This window comes from Microtus oregoni, unplaced genomic scaffold (genome assembly GCF_018167655.1).
Source record: "Microtus oregoni isolate MIOR12 unplaced genomic scaffold, Mior012 000005F_ref0000423, whole genome shotgun sequence".
Classification (NCBI taxonomy): Eukaryota; Metazoa; Chordata; class Mammalia; order Rodentia; family Cricetidae; genus Microtus; species Microtus oregoni.
In genome coordinates this window covers 25581959-25599432 of record NW_024543064.1, presented here as the reverse complement: position 1 = coordinate 25599432, position 17474 = coordinate 25581959, and the positions used below count along the sequence as shown (strand labels likewise).

General features: G+C 49.9%; 1 protein-coding gene across 1 annotated transcript; it reads left to right on the top strand.

Annotated features, from left to right (window-relative positions):
* Positions 1-2531: 2531 nt before the first annotated feature.
* On the top strand, positions 2532-6505 carry Smim12 (small integral membrane protein 12). The gene is made up of 2 exons (XM_041651216.1): positions 2532-2669; positions 5602-6505. The coding sequence occupies exon 2, from the start codon at positions 5607-5609 to the stop codon at positions 5883-5885; it is 279 nt and encodes a 92-aa protein (XP_041507150.1). The 5' UTR covers positions 2532-2669; positions 5602-5606; the 3' UTR covers positions 5886-6505.
* Positions 6506-17474: the final 10969 nt, after the last annotated feature.

Here is a 17474-nt window from a genome sequence, read left to right as displayed (position 1 = left end):
TTATACAGGATTTTCTGTTAATGAACGAGAATTGCTCAGAATGAACATCGCAGAAAGAAGCGTGTATCAGGGGAATACTTAACATGTCAAGAGGCGCTACCAACACTTGTCGAGGAGACGTCAAGAACTATGGCACTTTCTGCACATGGAGATGGTTTGAAACAACAACCCTAGAGGATGTTTTAACATGTGTCTGTGTGTGTGGAGGGGTCACACGCCACAACCCCCTTGGGGGAGGTCAGAGGATGACTTTCAGGAGTTGATCTCCTTCTACCACGTGGATCCTGAGGATTAGCTCAGGCCATCAGCTTGGTAGCAGATACCTCTACCTGCTGAGCCATCTGGCCAGCCCAAGGGTATGTTCTTATGGTCTTTTTATTTTTTTTAAATATTTTATTTATTTATTATGTATACAGTGTTCTGTCTGTGTGTATGCCTGCAGGCCAGAAGAGCGCACCAGACCCCATTACAGATGGTTGTGAGCCACCATATGGTTGCTGGGAATTGAACTCAGGACCTTTGGAAGAGCAGGCAATGCTCTTAACCACTGAGCCATCTCTCCAGCCCCCCTTATGGTCTTTTTAAAAATACACGTAGGTCTGTAGAGATGGTTCAGTGGTTAGAGTACATACCACTCTTGCAGTTGTTCCAAGTTTGATTCCTGGTACCTCTATCTGACAGCTAACCACCTGCGGTAACTTCACCTCCAGGGGGATCTGATACCTTTTTCTGACCTCCACAGCCGCCCATGTTCATGTGCACATACTCTTCCCACCCCCATGTACACATATACTTAATTAAAATCCTTTTGTAAAGGTTATACATATCTTTGTTCAGATTAGCAGGCCACAGAGTTGGGATCTGAATCCACGACTAAGTTCAAAGTTTGGCGTGTTTTTTTTAATTTTAATTTTTAAAAAATATTTATTTATTACGTATACAATATTCTGTCTGTGTTTATGCCTTCAGGCCAGAAGAGGGCACCAGACCCCATTACAGATGGTTGTGAGCCACCATGTGGTTGCTGGGACCTTTGGAAGAGCAGGTAGTGCTCTTAACCACTGAGCCATCTCTCCAGCCCCCCAATTTTAATTTTTTAGAAAGGATCTCAGCATGAAGTTCTGGTGGATCTGGAAGTACTAAGTAGACCAGGCTGACTTCAAACTCACAGAGATCCACCTGCTTCTGCCTCTGGAGTACTAGGATTAAAGGCGTGCGCCACGATGCTCAGCTCCCCCCCCCCCCCCATTAATAGAGAATCTTGGTATGTAGTCAAGCTTGGTCTTGAGGGTCCTGGTCTCCCAAGTGATTTCATCGTAAGTTGGGACTAATGCACTCACTCCAGTTCTGCTGGAGGGAGCGTCTAGTCATTGCTGAGATACAGACAGCTTGAGCATCTGTCCTCCCAGGGAGCATCCACAGACTCTTCTGATGGTGTCCTCTCTTAGATCGCTAACATCTTGTGAGCCTACCTGTTTCTTCTTCAGCCAGAGAACTCCTGAGGGCTATTTTGTATTTTCAATGCCTTTGTGTAGAATGGCTGACTAAACACCAGCCTGTCTTCTAGACAATTCTGAACTTGCTTCTTCCCTACATTTTTAGTGTACAATTAATTAAGTTCTGCTAAGTATGGTTGCTAATTTCTGGCAGCTTCTTTCTCCGCATCTCCACTCTCAGGCCGAGCTTTGGGTTCTTCGATATAAAATGGGAAGAATGTCTAACTTGACAATGCAGTCGGCAGCTTCCTGCAAAAGCACCTATGACCTTGAAACACGACTCACAGCTAACTTGTTAAGGAATGGTGGCTGAAAGAACATGAAAAGGCGCAGGCTCAGAAAGTTGATTTTTAGTATGTGTTACTAATGATAGGGAGGCTTGTCAGATTGAGTTCAGTGCCGGGAGGGCGGGACCATGTTGGGGCATTGGGAATGAGGCTTTTTTCTGTATGGGATACATATATGTCTGTTCAGGGAGAGTGGAGGCCTGGAGGAGAGTGGATGCTTGTATCAGAGGGTCTTGTACAAAAGCTCCACTCTCTTTCAGCTCTTTGTAGACTCGCCATAGCTACCATCTAGTTCCCGGATTGCAGTGTGGGTGGCACAGTACTTGGCATGCGTGATATTGTCTAACCTTCACAGCATCCCAGCGAAAACGGGTGATGTTGACGCTATGCAGAAGAGATGAGGCTCAGACAGACTAATTAATAACGTTCCCAAAGACACACAGCCTGAAAGAGGTTTGAAAGCAGTAGATTTTCCTTTGCTAATAGGAGTTTCTGGAGATCAGGGGTTGGGTTTTCTGTTTCGGTACCACCCGACCTAGGTCTCAGAAGATGCCTAATTAACATCACATGGATCAACAAACGCGTAACTTTTCACTTTCCTTCACTAGAAAAGCTCGAAGCAACATCGCTGGGGAGCCTCCTAGCCGCCAGGGGACGCTATACCACCTCCGTTCATTCCCAACAGAGAGGCGGATGCCTGGCTTCCTTCCTCTTGTCTCTTGACCCAAGCTCAGCCAATCGCTACTCTCCGAGAGCGCCCGGACGCCAGTGGGCGGGTCTCGGGCGACGCCCCGCGGGCCACTGGGACCGGCGACGTCCGAGCGTGTGGCTCCGGGCTAGCGGGCGCAGCGCGGGGCCGGTCCGGGGCGTGCCGGCTGGGCCGCAGGTGAGTCCCGCGGGACGGCTCCTGGCCGTGCCCTCCTAGTTGAGGGAGGGATGGTCTCCGTGGCCGAGTGTGGGCTGCAGTCAGAACTTGTCCGCCAGAGGGTGACGAGGCCACGCCTTTGGTGTAACGGGACAGGGGACCGGGAGCTGATGACCCTGACCTCTGGCGCTCTCATCCCCAGACTTGACTGGGGTAGCTGTCAAGGCTGATTTCTTCCACCTCCTCGGACCTCTTCTGATTGTTCTCGAATTTGGAGTGTTAACTTCCGGTGGGACCAGGCGCAAGGATAGGTTTCCGGGCGGCCCAGTTGACCTGTACCTGGACTCTTCGGCAGGCTCCCCGGCGTGCTGGGCTGGGAATAGGCCTCAGTATTTGCGAGACGTTTCTGCTACTTAACGTTTTGATCCCCTAGGGACGACTTCATGAAGGCTAGCTGCTTGTGATCGTCTTCCTGCCCCTTTGTGATTGTGGGTGAGAGACTGCCTTAAGTCTCACGTTAGCCACTGGAGTATGCGGCTTGTCATTCATTCGCTCAACAAACTTTTTTTGGAGCTCTTTAACAGGGAGGGAAGTTATCACTGGGTAAGAGGCGTACAGCATAGTCCCATCCGGACATCCTTGGTCTTTAGCCTCACGGAGCTTCAGGGTGTTTTGAGAGATGTAGACAAATAGGATAAACCCACACAATACCTGTTACAGAGAAAATGGCTGTGTTGCATACGTGGATGACCGGAATACGAGCAGGACCATACAGAACTTGTGCTTTATATATGTAAGAGGATAATAGTTGTAGACTGGTTCTTAAGACACATCGGAAAATCGAATGGAGAGTCGCCATGTAGCAACAGTATGAAGAACTTGCACCTGTAATCATAAGCCCTTGAGAAGTGGAAACAGGAGGATCAGCAGTTCAAAGTCATCCTCAACCACACTGGGGGTTTCAGGCCAGGCCGGGCGACGCGAGAACCGGTCTTAAGAATAAACAAAAACTTAAAAAGACAGGAAATTTAAAAAGATTTTAAAATCTTCAAAAGATGGAGAGGTATTGGGTTTGGTCTTCTTCGGGACATCCCTCTTTGTTAATGTGTACATTGTAAGATTTTGTGAATCTTTTGGTGCCACCTTAGAGCACACGAGAAAGGAAGTGTGATGAAGAGCTGAGCTAATGAGGAGCCGCAGGAGGCCCTTCCCATGTCTACGGTTTGAACAGACACCGTGCACACATCTGCAGCGTGTTCTGCCAGAAAAAGCCCGGGCTTGGCCTCAAAACCAGTGGGCTGGTCACTTGGAGTGACTTTGCTAGCATAGTGTCTTTGACCCACTGTGGCCTTAGACAGGAATCTGGGCGAGTAATTCCTACATCACAGAGGTATTGTGAGGGGCAGGTGATGACTAGGGAGCTACCAGGGAGCACAGGGCCTGGGGTCGAGTCAAAGGACCACGAAGAGAAGCGTGAGTCTGCTGCAGTCCTTCGGCCTGGTGGTCCACGTGTAGTCTCAGGCCCCTCCAAAGACAATGAGAACCAGAGGGAGAAAGGGAGAGACATCTAATCCTCCATGAGGTTTGGATGTCCCCCTGGGGTGGAGAGACATCTAATCCTCCATGAGGTTTGGATGTCCCCCTGGGGTGGAGAGACATCTGATCCTCCATGAGGTTTGGATGTCCCCCTGGGGTGGAGAGACAGCAGTGTTGGGGAAGTCGACCACACACGTGCTGATCCTCAGCCACAAATGCTGATGGCTAAGGCGTGAGTAGGAGGATCAGAGATCAGCGTGTGTGCGAAGTGCTCAGCCCTGGGCCCAGCTTGGAATAAGGGCTCAGTAGATGGTGGCTAGCATTATGAGTTCATTACCAATGGCCTTTTATGAGTGTGATAGTAATTAAATAATGGTATAAATAGTAATTTAATAGTGGTGATCATTTGTGACTAAGGGGCCATTTGAGTGAGTGGGTTTGTGTATCACTTTGGTATCTTGTTGCAGAAGCCCTAGGGGCAGCTCCACAATATTTGTTAGCTTTATTTTACAGCGATTTCCACAGGGACTTTGAAGTACTGGGGCTCTATGGCATCTGGAGTACTTGTATTCATTTGTGAGATCTTCAGGAGCTCACTGTGTGCGTGCGAGGATGGTTGGCAGGAGTGGATTTTGAGGGTGTTTGGACCAGGTTTTTTAATTTTCTTTTTTTTTTTTTTTTTGATTTTTTGAGACAGGGTTTCTCCGTAGCTTTTTTGGTTCCTGTCCTGGAACTAGCTCTTGTAGACCAGGCTGGCCTCGAACTCACAGAGATCCGCCTGCCTCTGCCTCCCGAGTGCTGGGATTAAAGGCGTGCGCCACCACTGCCCGGCTGGACCAGGTTTTTTTTAATAGAGGTTGCTGTCGTTGTTAGAAAAGCCAAGTCCAGAATAGGCTTAAAACCCTTCTCTATCTGCAAGCCAGGGTAGTTAGGTAATGGATCATAATTTTTGACTGTTAAATAAGCCCCTCGTACTTCACCCAAGGAGAGGAACTACTTCTCATAATCAGAGCCAAATTCAGAATGGGGCTGTGTGTGTGTGAAGTTTCCTGGAGCAGAGAAAAGACTTCTTTTTCCCTTCCAGAGATGTTGACAGGCTGGAGGGGGGACCTGAGGTCACACCAGGTTTGAAATTCCGTTAGGTGAACCCACACTTGTGGGTACCATCTGCACACAGGAGCACAGCAGAGTTGGTGGAGATTTTACCCCCTTCCTTAACCATCAGATCTTGCACAATTTCCTAGAGTATTTCAGGGACCCAGCCATTGCATAGAGCACAGTGGCCGCTTGCTGTTTGTGGGGTGGCTGTTCAGTTATTAGTGCCAGGTCGCCTGGTAAGTAGAGTGCCCCATGGGCTGTCCACATCTGCTGGGGGAGGGGGTGCCTGTTTCTCTGTAACCTCTCTTTTCTTCTGCAGATGTCATGTGGCCTGTGCTTTGGACCGTGGTGCGCACCTATGCTCCCTATGTCACCTTTCCTGTGGCCTTTGTGGTCGGGGCTGTGGGCTATCACCTGGAATGGTTCATCAGGGGAAAGGGCCCTCAGCCTGTGGAAGAGGAGAAGAGTATCTTGGAGCGTCGAGAGGACCGAAAGCTGGATGAGCTGCTAGGCAAGGACCACACTCAGGTGGTGAGCCTTAAGGACAAACTGGAATTTGCCCCCAAAGCAGTCCTGAACAGAAACCGTCCGGAGAAGAATTAATGGAGGGCCCAGGTCCCTGTGGTCCGCAGGGCTATGACATGCCCTGCCACCATGTCGATCCAGCTTCAGAACATACATCTGATTTGCTTTGCTGCTCACTCTGGCCCCTTCTGCACCCCACAGCCGCACACGTACTGGCTGGTCCTTCATGGCTGTACAGCTGCAGCAGTAGGGGCCCACGAAGAGGAGACCGTGTCTGTTGAATGGCTGTCTCTATGACTGTGCAGGCTTCTGGTCTTCCCTGGAATCACTGCAGGGAGGAACCCTGGGGAATGAACGCTGCTCTCAGGCTTCCTGGGGAGGGGCTTGGCCTCAACTGGGAATGGGTGGGGTTTGTTGTTGCCATAAGGAGGGACACCTCCATGTCTAGTTCTAGTCTTTACACTGGAAAGGATTCAGAATCGCCCAGGCTCTCTTGAGTTTTTCCCATGCCCCAACACATTTGTCCCTTTACCGGCTCAGGGGTGGATTCTCAGGGGAAGGAGAGCATGCTTCTGTTGTGGGGAGCTCAGGCTGTTTACCTTGGGGCAGAAGGGGCGTGTGCCTGGAAACAATCCCTGTCTTCCACCCTTCCTCAAGGTGAAGGGAGAACCTCAATTAAAGTGGTACCTGAGACACTGATGGAATTCTGTCTTCTGAATGGGGTCTGGGTTCTCCTAGGCCTTTGGGGGTATCAGTAGTGTCTGCAGACTTCCCAAGACTGTGAACACAGCTGGAAGCTCTGTTGCACCAAGTACTAGCTGAGACTCCCTGAGGCACAAGTTCCCAAGAGTCCTTTTTACCATGACTGCACGAGGCTGCAGCATCTCCAGAGTCTAAATTGGAAGCACACACTCAAAGATATTTACACATTAAAGAAACTGGGCAGGAATGAGAAGGGGTCACCCGCGCTCCCAGTGCTCCAGTGCAGATGCTGGCAACATTTTGTTGTCTTCACTAATGTCTGTGTGGGTTTGTAAATTTTGCTTTGTTTTGAAACAGGACCACTTTGTAAGCATGGCTTGCCTAGAACTCATTATGTAGACCAGGCTAGCCTCAGACTCACAGAAATCTGCCTACCTGTGCCTCTTAAGAGCTAGGATGGAAGGCATGTGCCTCCCCACCTAGCTTTAGAATAAGCCTTAAAGAGTTCATGTCTATACTTTGATATTATTTTTCATCTTTACCATATGGTGGTCGGCATTGTTTTGGGGAGAGATCACTGAGATGGGAACCCAGAGCCTCACATGTGCTAAACAATCACTGAGTTACATCCCCAGCCCTCTATTTTTATTTTTTTTCCAATTGATTATGAGATGTCCTATTAGGTTGCCAGGATGTAGTTCTTGACTTCTTGGCTCTCCTGCCTCGTCCCCATGAGTACCTAGGATTATAGACTTGCCCTGCTAAAATGGATTCATCAGTGCTTGCTTGCTTTTTTAAATATTTTTTTTTAATTATTTTGCCAGGCAGTGGTGGCGCACACCTTTAATCCTAGCACTTGGGAGGCAGAGGCAGGCGGATCTCTGAGTTCGAGACCAGCCTGGTCTACAAGAGCTAGTTCCAGGACAGGCTCCAAAACCACAGAGAAACCCTGTCTCGAAAAAACCAAAAAAAAAAAAAAAAAAAAAAGATAAACAAATTATTTTATCATTATGTGTTTGGGTGTTTTGACTGTGTAAGTCTGCACTAGGCTTGCCTGGTGTCCCATCGAGGCCAGGAGAGGGTGTCAGATCCCTTGGAACTGGAGTTGTGGATAGTTGTGAGCTACCGTGTGGGTGCTGAGACTCAAACCCAGGTCCTCTGGGAGAGCGGCTGATGTTCTTAACCACTGAGTTAATAATACATTCTGGAAATTATTGATCGTGTGTGTGTGCGCACATGTCAGAAGACAACTTTTGGTTCTCTCCTACCGTTTCGGTTCCAGGGACTAAGTGCAGGTCATTAATGTTCGCAAGTGGGGACCTTTATATTCTGTGCCATTTTCCAGGTCCTCACCATTGTCTTTGTCTTAATATTTGTGTGTGTGTGTTTGCGCAGGCGTGCACGTGTATAATGTGCTGGTGCCCACTGAGGCCGAAAGAGGGTACCAGTTTGGAGCTAGAGTCACATGTGATTTGTGAGCCACCCGATTCTGGTGCTGAGCACTGAACTCAGGTTCTCTGGAAGATACGGCTCTTAAGCCCTGAGCCATCTCTCCAGCCCCCTTTACTGTTTTTAGTAGCTGTGCAGTTATGTACCCATCAAGGGAAGCTGTTGCAAAAGCTGACTGTAAAGTTTCCGTGTTGCTCAGTGTGGATATTGTTCTTGTTCACGAGTTTAAATACTGCAGTAACCGTCTAATGTAACGTTTCCCCTGCATTTTGGAGTCAGAGGTAGGAAATGCCCATTGGATCACCAGCAAACAACCTTGGATGAAGTGGGTCTCCATGCATAGTACAAAACGTCCTTCCGAAGGGACTGTAGTGTGCGTTACCACTGGGTTGTTGCTGGGGAGGTTGAAAAGGGAGTCAGAGCAGAGGGCTGGAAGAAGCAAATGACAAGCCCAAGAGAGCAAAGAAAGTATAGTGGGCATTTATCTGATTAAACATGAATCTGCCTCTTAATGAGGAAGGTGCCTCCCCTGCTTGTCCCCAGAAGTCTGATGGAGGGCATCAGGTGGTGAAGCCAGCTATGGCGAGGGCATTCTGGGAAGAGGGGCAAGTGGTGGCCTGGAGGAGAGCAAATGCAGTCAGCAGCTCTCCCTCTGTGCCTAAGGGGATTGTTCGAGTTGTTGCTCGAACACGTCTGATGGGCAGTTTTAGGAGCAACTGTGTACCTCCAAGAAAGGATGAAAAGATTGATTCTGAAGGCATCGGCTAAGCCGAGCTTTGGCCAGCCCTGGCTAGGCCAGTGATGGACCTCGCTAATAGCCCGGTGCTGCCACCCTGTGGCTGTTCTCAGTATTACCAGGCCTGTGGCTGCCCCACTAGGCAGAATTTGAGTCAATGTTGATGCACGCCTGCAGGGGGCAGTCAGGTGACGAATTAGTGACGGGGCAGGCTAGGCTGAAAACTGGAGACGACAGGTCTGTCAATAGGGGGCGGTAAAGATCCAGCTTTTCATTTGCTCCCACCGGGGCACCAATTTCTATATATCCTCCTCCAAAGATGCTAGAAACTGAATGAGGTTTTCCTTATTCTTTCTGTTTGTAGAGCCTATTTTACAAATAGAGAAAATCTGGGGCTGGACATTTGGTTCAGTTGGTAAAGTGCTTGACTACTCACGCATGAAGCCCTGGGTTCTGTCCTCAGCACCATATAAACGGGGTTGGGGGGGCATGCCTGTGATTCCAGCACTTGGGAAGTAGGGGCAGATAGAAGTTCAGGGTCAGGCTAGTGAGATACACTGTGGGTAAAGACTCTTGCTGTGCAGTTTGGTGGCCGGAATTCAATCCCAGGAACACCCAAAACGGTGAACAGGAAGAACCAGCCCTACAGAGTTGTTCTCCAGTTATCACCTATGTTGTGCTGCAGCACGTACATGCAATGCACACACGTACACACCCACCCTCACACAAATGGTAAAGTTCAAGACCTGGAATACATGTGATACTGTCTTACGTCAACAGAAACAACCAAAAATTAAAAGTGAGGGGCCAGTAAAATGGTTCTGTGGGAAAAGGCACTTGCCACCAGGCCTGATGACCTGGGTTTGATTCTTGAAACCCATGAGGTAGAAGGAAAGAATCGACTTTTACATGTCCTCTGGTTTCCATGGGCAGAATGTAGCAAGTGTGTGTGTGTGTGTGTGTTCATGCACAGTGAATAGAAATGTAATTAAAATATTTTAAAAAGCTTCCGAATTTGTGAAATGAGGGTGTAGTTCATGTGGTCCCGGAGATGCCAGTGCTAACACCACAAGGATGCGTTTTTACTGTTCCCCAGAAGTGGATTTCTACGAAAACATGTTTGGAGCCAGGTGTGGCAGAGAAGCTGGGGTCAGATGGAAAGCCATGGCCACATAACTAATTCAAGTCTAGCCAGACTACATGTGAGATCTGTGTCAAAAATCAAAGCAAAACACCCTCCCCCAAAGAAAAAGGAAGGAAAAAACCCAACTTTTTTTTTTTTTATTGATTATCTGTCCCAGTGCCTGACTGTGTGCAGGCTCAATACAGCCTGGGTTAAGCATGGAAGGGTGGAAAGAAAGCCACAGAAACAAAAAGGTTTTCCCATAGACGGTTCTGGATTTTTCAGATATTTTAGAATAACCCTGCCCCCACGGGTGCACCTCCTGCCCACGCCTGACCGAGGACGGCCTATCTTTGGAAATCCAAGTGCTCCTGTCTCCCAGCCTAACTTTGGTTGTGCCTCCTTTTAAATAATTTCCTTTCCTGGGGCAGGTCCTGGTTGAACTTCTGCCTTCAGCGAGTCTATTAATATTCTCAGCCAGACTGTCTTTTTCCACGGACCGGCTGAGGTGTGTGGCTGCTGTCATGGCGGTTAAGACAGTGCCTGCTCTCCAGCCCCTGTGCAGGTGGCTGTTTTGTCATGGTTGCTGGGACGAACAAGACTTGGGTTGGTTTTCTTGGTGAATCATGCTTGCTGCTGATTCACCTTGGAGATATGTGAATTGTGTCTTTCGATTGGCCCAGCAGTCAAGGTTCACCGAGAGGCCTTACTGAATGGATGTTCTTGGAACTCTTTGCTTGTTCTCCACCCCTCCTGGGTCTTTCCCCAGCCTTGTGATGCAGTGACTTTGGAGCAGGGTTATCCTGTCTGAGCATAGCGGGCCTGACTTCTGTCCCCTGAGTGGCTCACTGGTGCTTTTCCACTCTCTGGACTCCCTTCCTGAGTCTGCTGGCTACATTAGCACAAGTCAGCTGGGCAGCTGCCAGGACAAGCCTGCCAAGGAGTCCTCTGACTTTTGTTAGCTTCTCGGGGCCCTGGGTTGGTGAGACTGTTCGGGGACCGAGATAGGGAGGAATTAGCGCCACAGCGTCTGGTTTGGGAACCAGGCTGTCAGGGTGGAAAGGCTTGCTGTGTGTCTGCGTATACATGTGTGTATGGATGCATGAACACTCGCTTTCACTTGAGGAGGCCAGAGGTCAGCATCGGGTACCTTCCTTGTTCACTCTCCACTTTATAAGACGAGGTTTCACAGGGAACCCAGAGCTGGACAGTTGAGCTGGACTGGCAGGCCAGCAAGCCCCGGAATTACTTTGACTGCTCCATCTCCTTGGCCCCAGTGGCTCTGTCTTGATGTTTCTCTCACTCTGGCATGGTCCTTTAGCGCTCCCGGAGTGCTGATCTAGGCAGCGTAGCAGAGGGAAGATCAAAAGTCATCTACACACTTGGGTTTTATCTTCTGCCTGAGCATCTACCCGAATGACTGAGTCATTGAGCATTTCTGAACTCTGATGTCTTGCCTACAAAAGGGCTAAGAGGTTTTGATAAATAACATGAAAATGTCAGTCTCTGAGGCAGTGGTTCTCAACCTTCCTGATGCTGCGACCCTTCGATACTGTTCCTCATGCTGCGGCGACCCCAACCATACAATTAATTTCACTGCTACTTCATAGCTGTGATTTTGCTACTGTTTTGAATCAGTGCAAATATCTGATATGCAGGACACCGATATGCACCGACATAGGACCCTGTGAAAGGGGTCGCGACCCACAGGTTGAGAACCACTGCTCTACCGGCTTCCTGGAGGGGGGCGGAGAGGATAGAACAGCCTTGGCTGGATGACGACAGAGGTCCCTAGCAGGCCTCTTGGCTAAGTACACCTTATTTTATTGACTCCATCTTAGCCTGAGGCACAGGGATCTCAGGCTTTAGACCTAGAAGGTGCAAAGTCAGATTCGGGAAGTGAGGAGCCAGCAAGAGTTCACAGATCTGGAGAATGGGTGGAGGTCAGCCGTAGACTTGAAGGCAAGAGAACTGGGTGGCTTGGTTTTGCCTTCCGGTGTCCCAGCTTTCCATTTCCCCACCTGCACACCAGGAAACTTTTCCTACCTGCATCCCCCGGGATGCTGTTACTTGACCCCTGCTGGTGGGGCCGAGCATGCGCAAGCCAGTGCTAGTTGCAATGACCCAGGAAAGCCCCCCTTCTGTCTGAGTTTGGGATGGCAGCCAGTCTGAACAATGCGAGGTAAATACGTGGTCTTTGATTCCTCATCGCACACAGCCTCTTTTGAAAGTGTTTGCTAACTACCAGTCGCTGGAGGAAATCAGCTACAAAGTGAAGAATAATTAGCTGTTGGAAGGTGGGTTTTCATCCTGTGCCAGCGGTGGCTCCTGTCTACCTAGAAAGAGTTTATTCATCATGAATTACACTTGCTAACATTATTTACATGTTTTTGAAATCCCTTTCATAGAACACAGAGGTAAACCATGGCTTTCAAAAAAAGTCAAATTGGGTCCTCCAAATTACTGAGATTTAAACAAGGTCATAGTTTCCCTGCAAGGGCAGCTAATTTTTTCAGGGCACAGGGGGCGCGCAGTCCAAAGGTGTTTGTGCCCCTCCCCCACTGCCCTTGTGCCTAACTCTAGCCCCCCAACCCCCCACACTTCCTATTTGCCTCTCAACCTGAGCTGCCTAGGTGCAGCTGGAGCCCTTTAGCCTAGCTCTGTCCATCCGTGCCTTCTAGCTGTGAGATCCTCTAAAGACTTGCAGGCGGGGCCATGCCTTCTAGCTGTGAGATCCTCTAAAGACTTGCAGGCGGGGTGGGCCTCTTTAAACAAGGCTCTTCACGCCCCCAGCACTGTCCCTCCCTGTTCACAGCATTTGCTTGCTGTTCGACCACTTCACGGCCTAAAGCTATTTGGGCTAAAAGCCTTTTGAAGTGACGCACCTGGTGTCCTCAATTGCGTCTCAGTCATATTGCGTCTCTTTTCGGTGGGTGGCAGTGGCTCTGTGGCCTTATCCTTTGACGTCGACGGCACTTCCGTGTCCCACTCTGGCTCTCCTCTGCCGCTGAACCCTTCTGTCCTGCTAAATGAGCCGGGTATGGTGGCTCCTGCCTGGAATCCCAGCCCTTTGGAAGTTGAAGCCAGATAATTGTGATGGGCAGTAATTTACGGAGCCTGGGCTAGCCTGGGCTGCAGCATCAGATCCTGTCTCAAACAAAGGTGGGGATGTTCTTCCTGCTTTAGTCCTTCCTCAGCTTCCTCGTTGAGCATTGTTAGCCTTATCTGTGGCTTCAGCCACCGCCAGCATCTCCCTTGATGACCCCTGGATGTGAATGTTTAGTTTTGAATAGAACCGCCAAGTCACGGAAAGGCACCCATGAGCACTGTTCAAGCTAGGCTTACTGTATGGTGTGGCAGTTAAAAGCGTTGACTTCTGAGGCTGGGGCTGGAGCTCACTTGGTAGAGCGCTTGCCCAGATCTGGGTTTTGACGCTGCATGGAACCATTTGTGGGGGTGCACACCGATAATCCCAGCATTCAGGAGGTGGAGGCAGAAGGGTCATCTCAGTGTTAGCCTTGGCTGCATAGTGAGTTTGAGGCTAGTTGAGTCTACTTGAGACCCTGTCACAGAAAGGAAAACATGCATTGATTTGGATGTGAGAGCTAACTAGGTTAGTAATTAGTAGCCTGATTATGCTCTTAAAGCATCATCTGTAAATGGAGTTAATTATTGTTACCTCCAGAGCTGTGAGCCCAAGATAATGTTTAGAAACTCCCAGCACAGGACTGGAATCTTCCTTCCTTCCTTTCTTCCTTTCTTCCTTCCTTCCTTCCTTCCCTCCATCTGTCCCCCCCCCCTCTCTCTCTCTCCTTCCCCCGTCTTTCTTGCACTACTGAGACTTGAACCCAGGGCCTCAACTGCTGGGCTAACACACCACCACTATATTTTTTATTTTGATTAAAAATTGGTTTAGTTTTATTATTATTTTATTTTGTCTTGATTTTTCGAGACAAGGTCTCACTATGCAGCCCTGGCTAGCCTGGGACTCCCTATGTAGACTAGGCTGACCTCAAATTCACAGATATCTTCTGGCTTCTGCCTCTTCGGTGTTGGAATTAAAAGCTGGTCTCAAACTTGTAATCCTCCTGTTCCTTCCCCTTCAGCATAACCTACCAGCGTACCAACTCGCCCCCTTGTGATTCTTGTGGGGAGGGCACCGCATGCCGTACTGCTCATGTGGCGGCCAGAGGCCAGCTTTTGGCAACCAGTTCAATCCTTCCATCCTTATGTGAGCTGGAATTGAGCTCAGGTTGCCAGGCGTACACAGCAAACACCCTAACCCACAGGCTCTTCTCCATGACCCATTCTTTTATTTGGAGACAGGTTCTCACTAAGCTGCCTAGACTGGCCTCAGCCACATTCTATAGCCCAGAGAGACCTTCATTTGTGCTTCTTGGGCAACTGGGACAGCAGGCACCTTGTTCCCACCTTGCTCACATCTGAGGCCATTTCCCCCACTGACCCCTTCATGGATTCCCTTGCCAGCCTTTGGTGACCCCTGTTTGCATCTGGACCCCATCTACCCTGCTTTAGGCCCTCATCACGTTCTGCCTAACCAGTCTGGTCTCAAATACCCGGAGTTCCTCCTGCCACTACCTCCCAAGTGCTGGGATTAAAGGCATGCACCACCACCGCCTGACACCCTTCACCTGGCATCTATCACTCCTGGACATGGAACCTGGCTTTTGCATTTCCTGTGTGTGTTCCGCTTGTTGGAACCTGGGCACCTTTGTGTGCACTGTGCTCTCAGTCAGGTCTCCCTGGCTCTTGCTTTCCTCTTTGCCAGCCTGATGGACTCCTTCTAGTTATACATGACTTAGCACGTGGACCCAAACCCCACTTTTCCAAATAGAGGTTGTGGACCCTCTGCCTCTCTGGCCCTGTGGTTTGTACTGTCTGGCAGTATTTATTACCAGACACTGCATTTGCCAAAGAATTTAGGTTCCTTGAGGGCAGGAACCAAGGCTTCCCTCTGCCCCGGGAGGAACATCTCACATATTGTCACTCAATAAATGCTGAATGAAAGTGTGTGTGTGTGTGTGTGTGGGGGGGGCTTGAGTAGTTCTGGGAGGGAGAGGAACTAGGCCTGAGCGCAGAGACAGTACTAGGGAGCAGGGCCAGTGGTTTGTGTGCTGAGGGGCCCCAGTGAGGCACAAGGACAGGAAAAGCAGTGTTCTGCTTGGGCAGAGGGCTGTGTTTCCCCACTGGGTAGAACCTGGACCAGCCCAGCCCGGCCAATGATGAATTTGACCCTGCTGACTCTGCAGTGGGGAACAATGTCCTCAGGAAAGCATTCAGGAAGCCCTTGGTGTAGTGGTGATCAAAGCTCCCCAGCAGCCCCGCGGGGTGGATGGGGACACTCCAAGGAATCCAGCAAGGACCTGGGTCGCAGCCCAGATATCCACCTAATGCTCTTGCCAGGTGGAGCTCACAGATTCAGCAGCTCCCAGCAGCCTCTTGGCTAAGGATGCAAAGGCATGGGAATGTCATCTGGAAAAGCCTGTGGGAGCTGGCCTGGAAGGCCTCGATTTTTCTTTCCTCTCCCCTTTAGTACCTTCTCTCTAGCTGAGACCCCCAGGGGAGGGGCAGGCTGGCAGGTGAGGCTGGGAAGCAGGGGGACTCTCAGCAAAAAGGGTAGACTTTGGTTTCCCTGTTTTCCGTAAGCTAAAGTTAAGTCTGAGGTAAGAGTACATACTTGTAATTCTAGCAGTGGAGGCAGGGAGATCAGGAGCTCTCAGCCAGCCTGGGCTGCATAAGATGCCACCTTAAGAAAGAAAAGAAAAGAAAAGAAAAGAAAAGAAAAGAAAAGAAAAAAGAAAGGAAACAAAAAGCAAGCAAGGCCTGAGATTACGTTCTACCCAGCCTGGGCTGTAGCACGGAAACAGAACACATCCCGTGCATGAGGTCCCACATTAGATCCTCAGCATGGGCAGAAAAAAACGGGGAGGAGGGATTTCTGCTTCCCCCTTAGCGGTTCCAACTCAGCAAGTGTGGCCCAGGCCGTGGAACTTCCTTTTTCGTCAGGCAAGTGGCACAGTGGTGTGTCTGTGGATAACACTCACCAGGTCCTGGTTTTGATTCACGGGCCCAAAAAGAAATCACACAGCAGCAGCAACAAAACCCAGCTCAACATGCCAAGCTGGTGTAATGATTGTTGTGTTTCTCCAGAACCCTCTTTCCATTCATCCTGGTCCCTGAAGAATTCCAGGAGAAGAGACAACAGCGGGCACCGACTGGTTCTCCTCAAGCTAACAGAGGAACCAAGGCCTGGACAGGAAACGGCTCACCCAAGATAACACGGGAATCTTGGCAGAGCCGGGCTTAAGTCTCACCCCCCTCCCCTTCCCAGCTTGCCTCTTGTCATCACACAAACCAAGGTCAGCTCTGGCCTGCAGAGTGCTTGACATGACCAGGGGACACCCTGAGTGCCTGCCAACTGCCAGGCACTGCCATGGCCCCTTGGCTGGCAGCCTCTCTTCGACTTATCCCCGCTGTAGGGTGTTGCCTGCCTTTCCTGCCCAGTCTGCACACAAAAGATCAACTCATGGGGGTAGCTCTGGCCCTTTGATGCTCTCTGCATGTTTCTCCACATGCAGGCTGGATGGAGGGGGGTTGTGGTCGTTCCCACAAATGGAAGTCCTGTGTGTTTATCATTTTGACAACTGATGATGGGGGGCTGACTTTTCAGCTTGTTCTTGTCCCTAAAGCCCTGCCCTGGTTGCCTCTCATGCCCTGTGACATATACTGGGGCCTTGGTGGGGCTCAACTCCTAGTCCTCCTCTTAAGCTTTCCAGAAAGTCGATCCATCAATCAATCAATTCCTGAGTTAGACAGCTTTTGCTCAAAGCCCAGAACTATCACTTAGAGCAGTGTGCACTTTGGCCAGCAACTTCATGTCTAAGTATCTAAACCTCTGCGTTAAATGGGGGGCAAATACCTGGCTGACCTCACAGAGGAGAGATCAAAGAACTAAATGCACCAAGGCCTTTGGATCACATACTCATAGTTTGCAGTTAGGATAAATTGGTCGGTGTGATCTGCAGAACTTAGCAGCATTTAGCCACGTTGCAAGACCCTCGTCTGCCCCTGAGTTCTAAAAGGGGGTGCCCAGGCCTAGAGGGAAAGAGCCAGCGGCACTGCTGGGAGTGGACTGGGGAATGACACGGACTCCACTTTCAGCCTAAAGCCTGTGGGACACTTGTGTCTGTGCCCCTTTTAACTGCCCCTTCCCCCTGCATCCCTTCTGCCTTGGGTGGTAAGAGGCCACCAGCACTTCCTAGTTCCAGCTGAGGCCTCAGTACTCACACAGCCCCGCCCTAGCTGGCTTACCCATTGGCACATAGGGAGATTTCTGGAAGATGCAGGTAGGACAGGATGAACTGAAGGGGCTCTGAAGCTGTAACCCAGTGTGGGGCTGAGCCGAGAGTTCACACACAGGAAGCTCCAACCTCTCTTTCTTGTGGTCCCCCAGGCAAATCAAAAGAGGCTCCTTAGCTTGCTAGGCTTTCATAACAAAACGTTGTTGACCAAACAGCAGAATTTTTTTTCTCATTCCAGGGGCCTGGGAGTCCAAGATCAAGATCCTGGCAGCATCAGCCCCTCCTGGGCTATTTGTTTCAAGGATTTGCTGATTGATTTATTTTCTGTTGAAGTG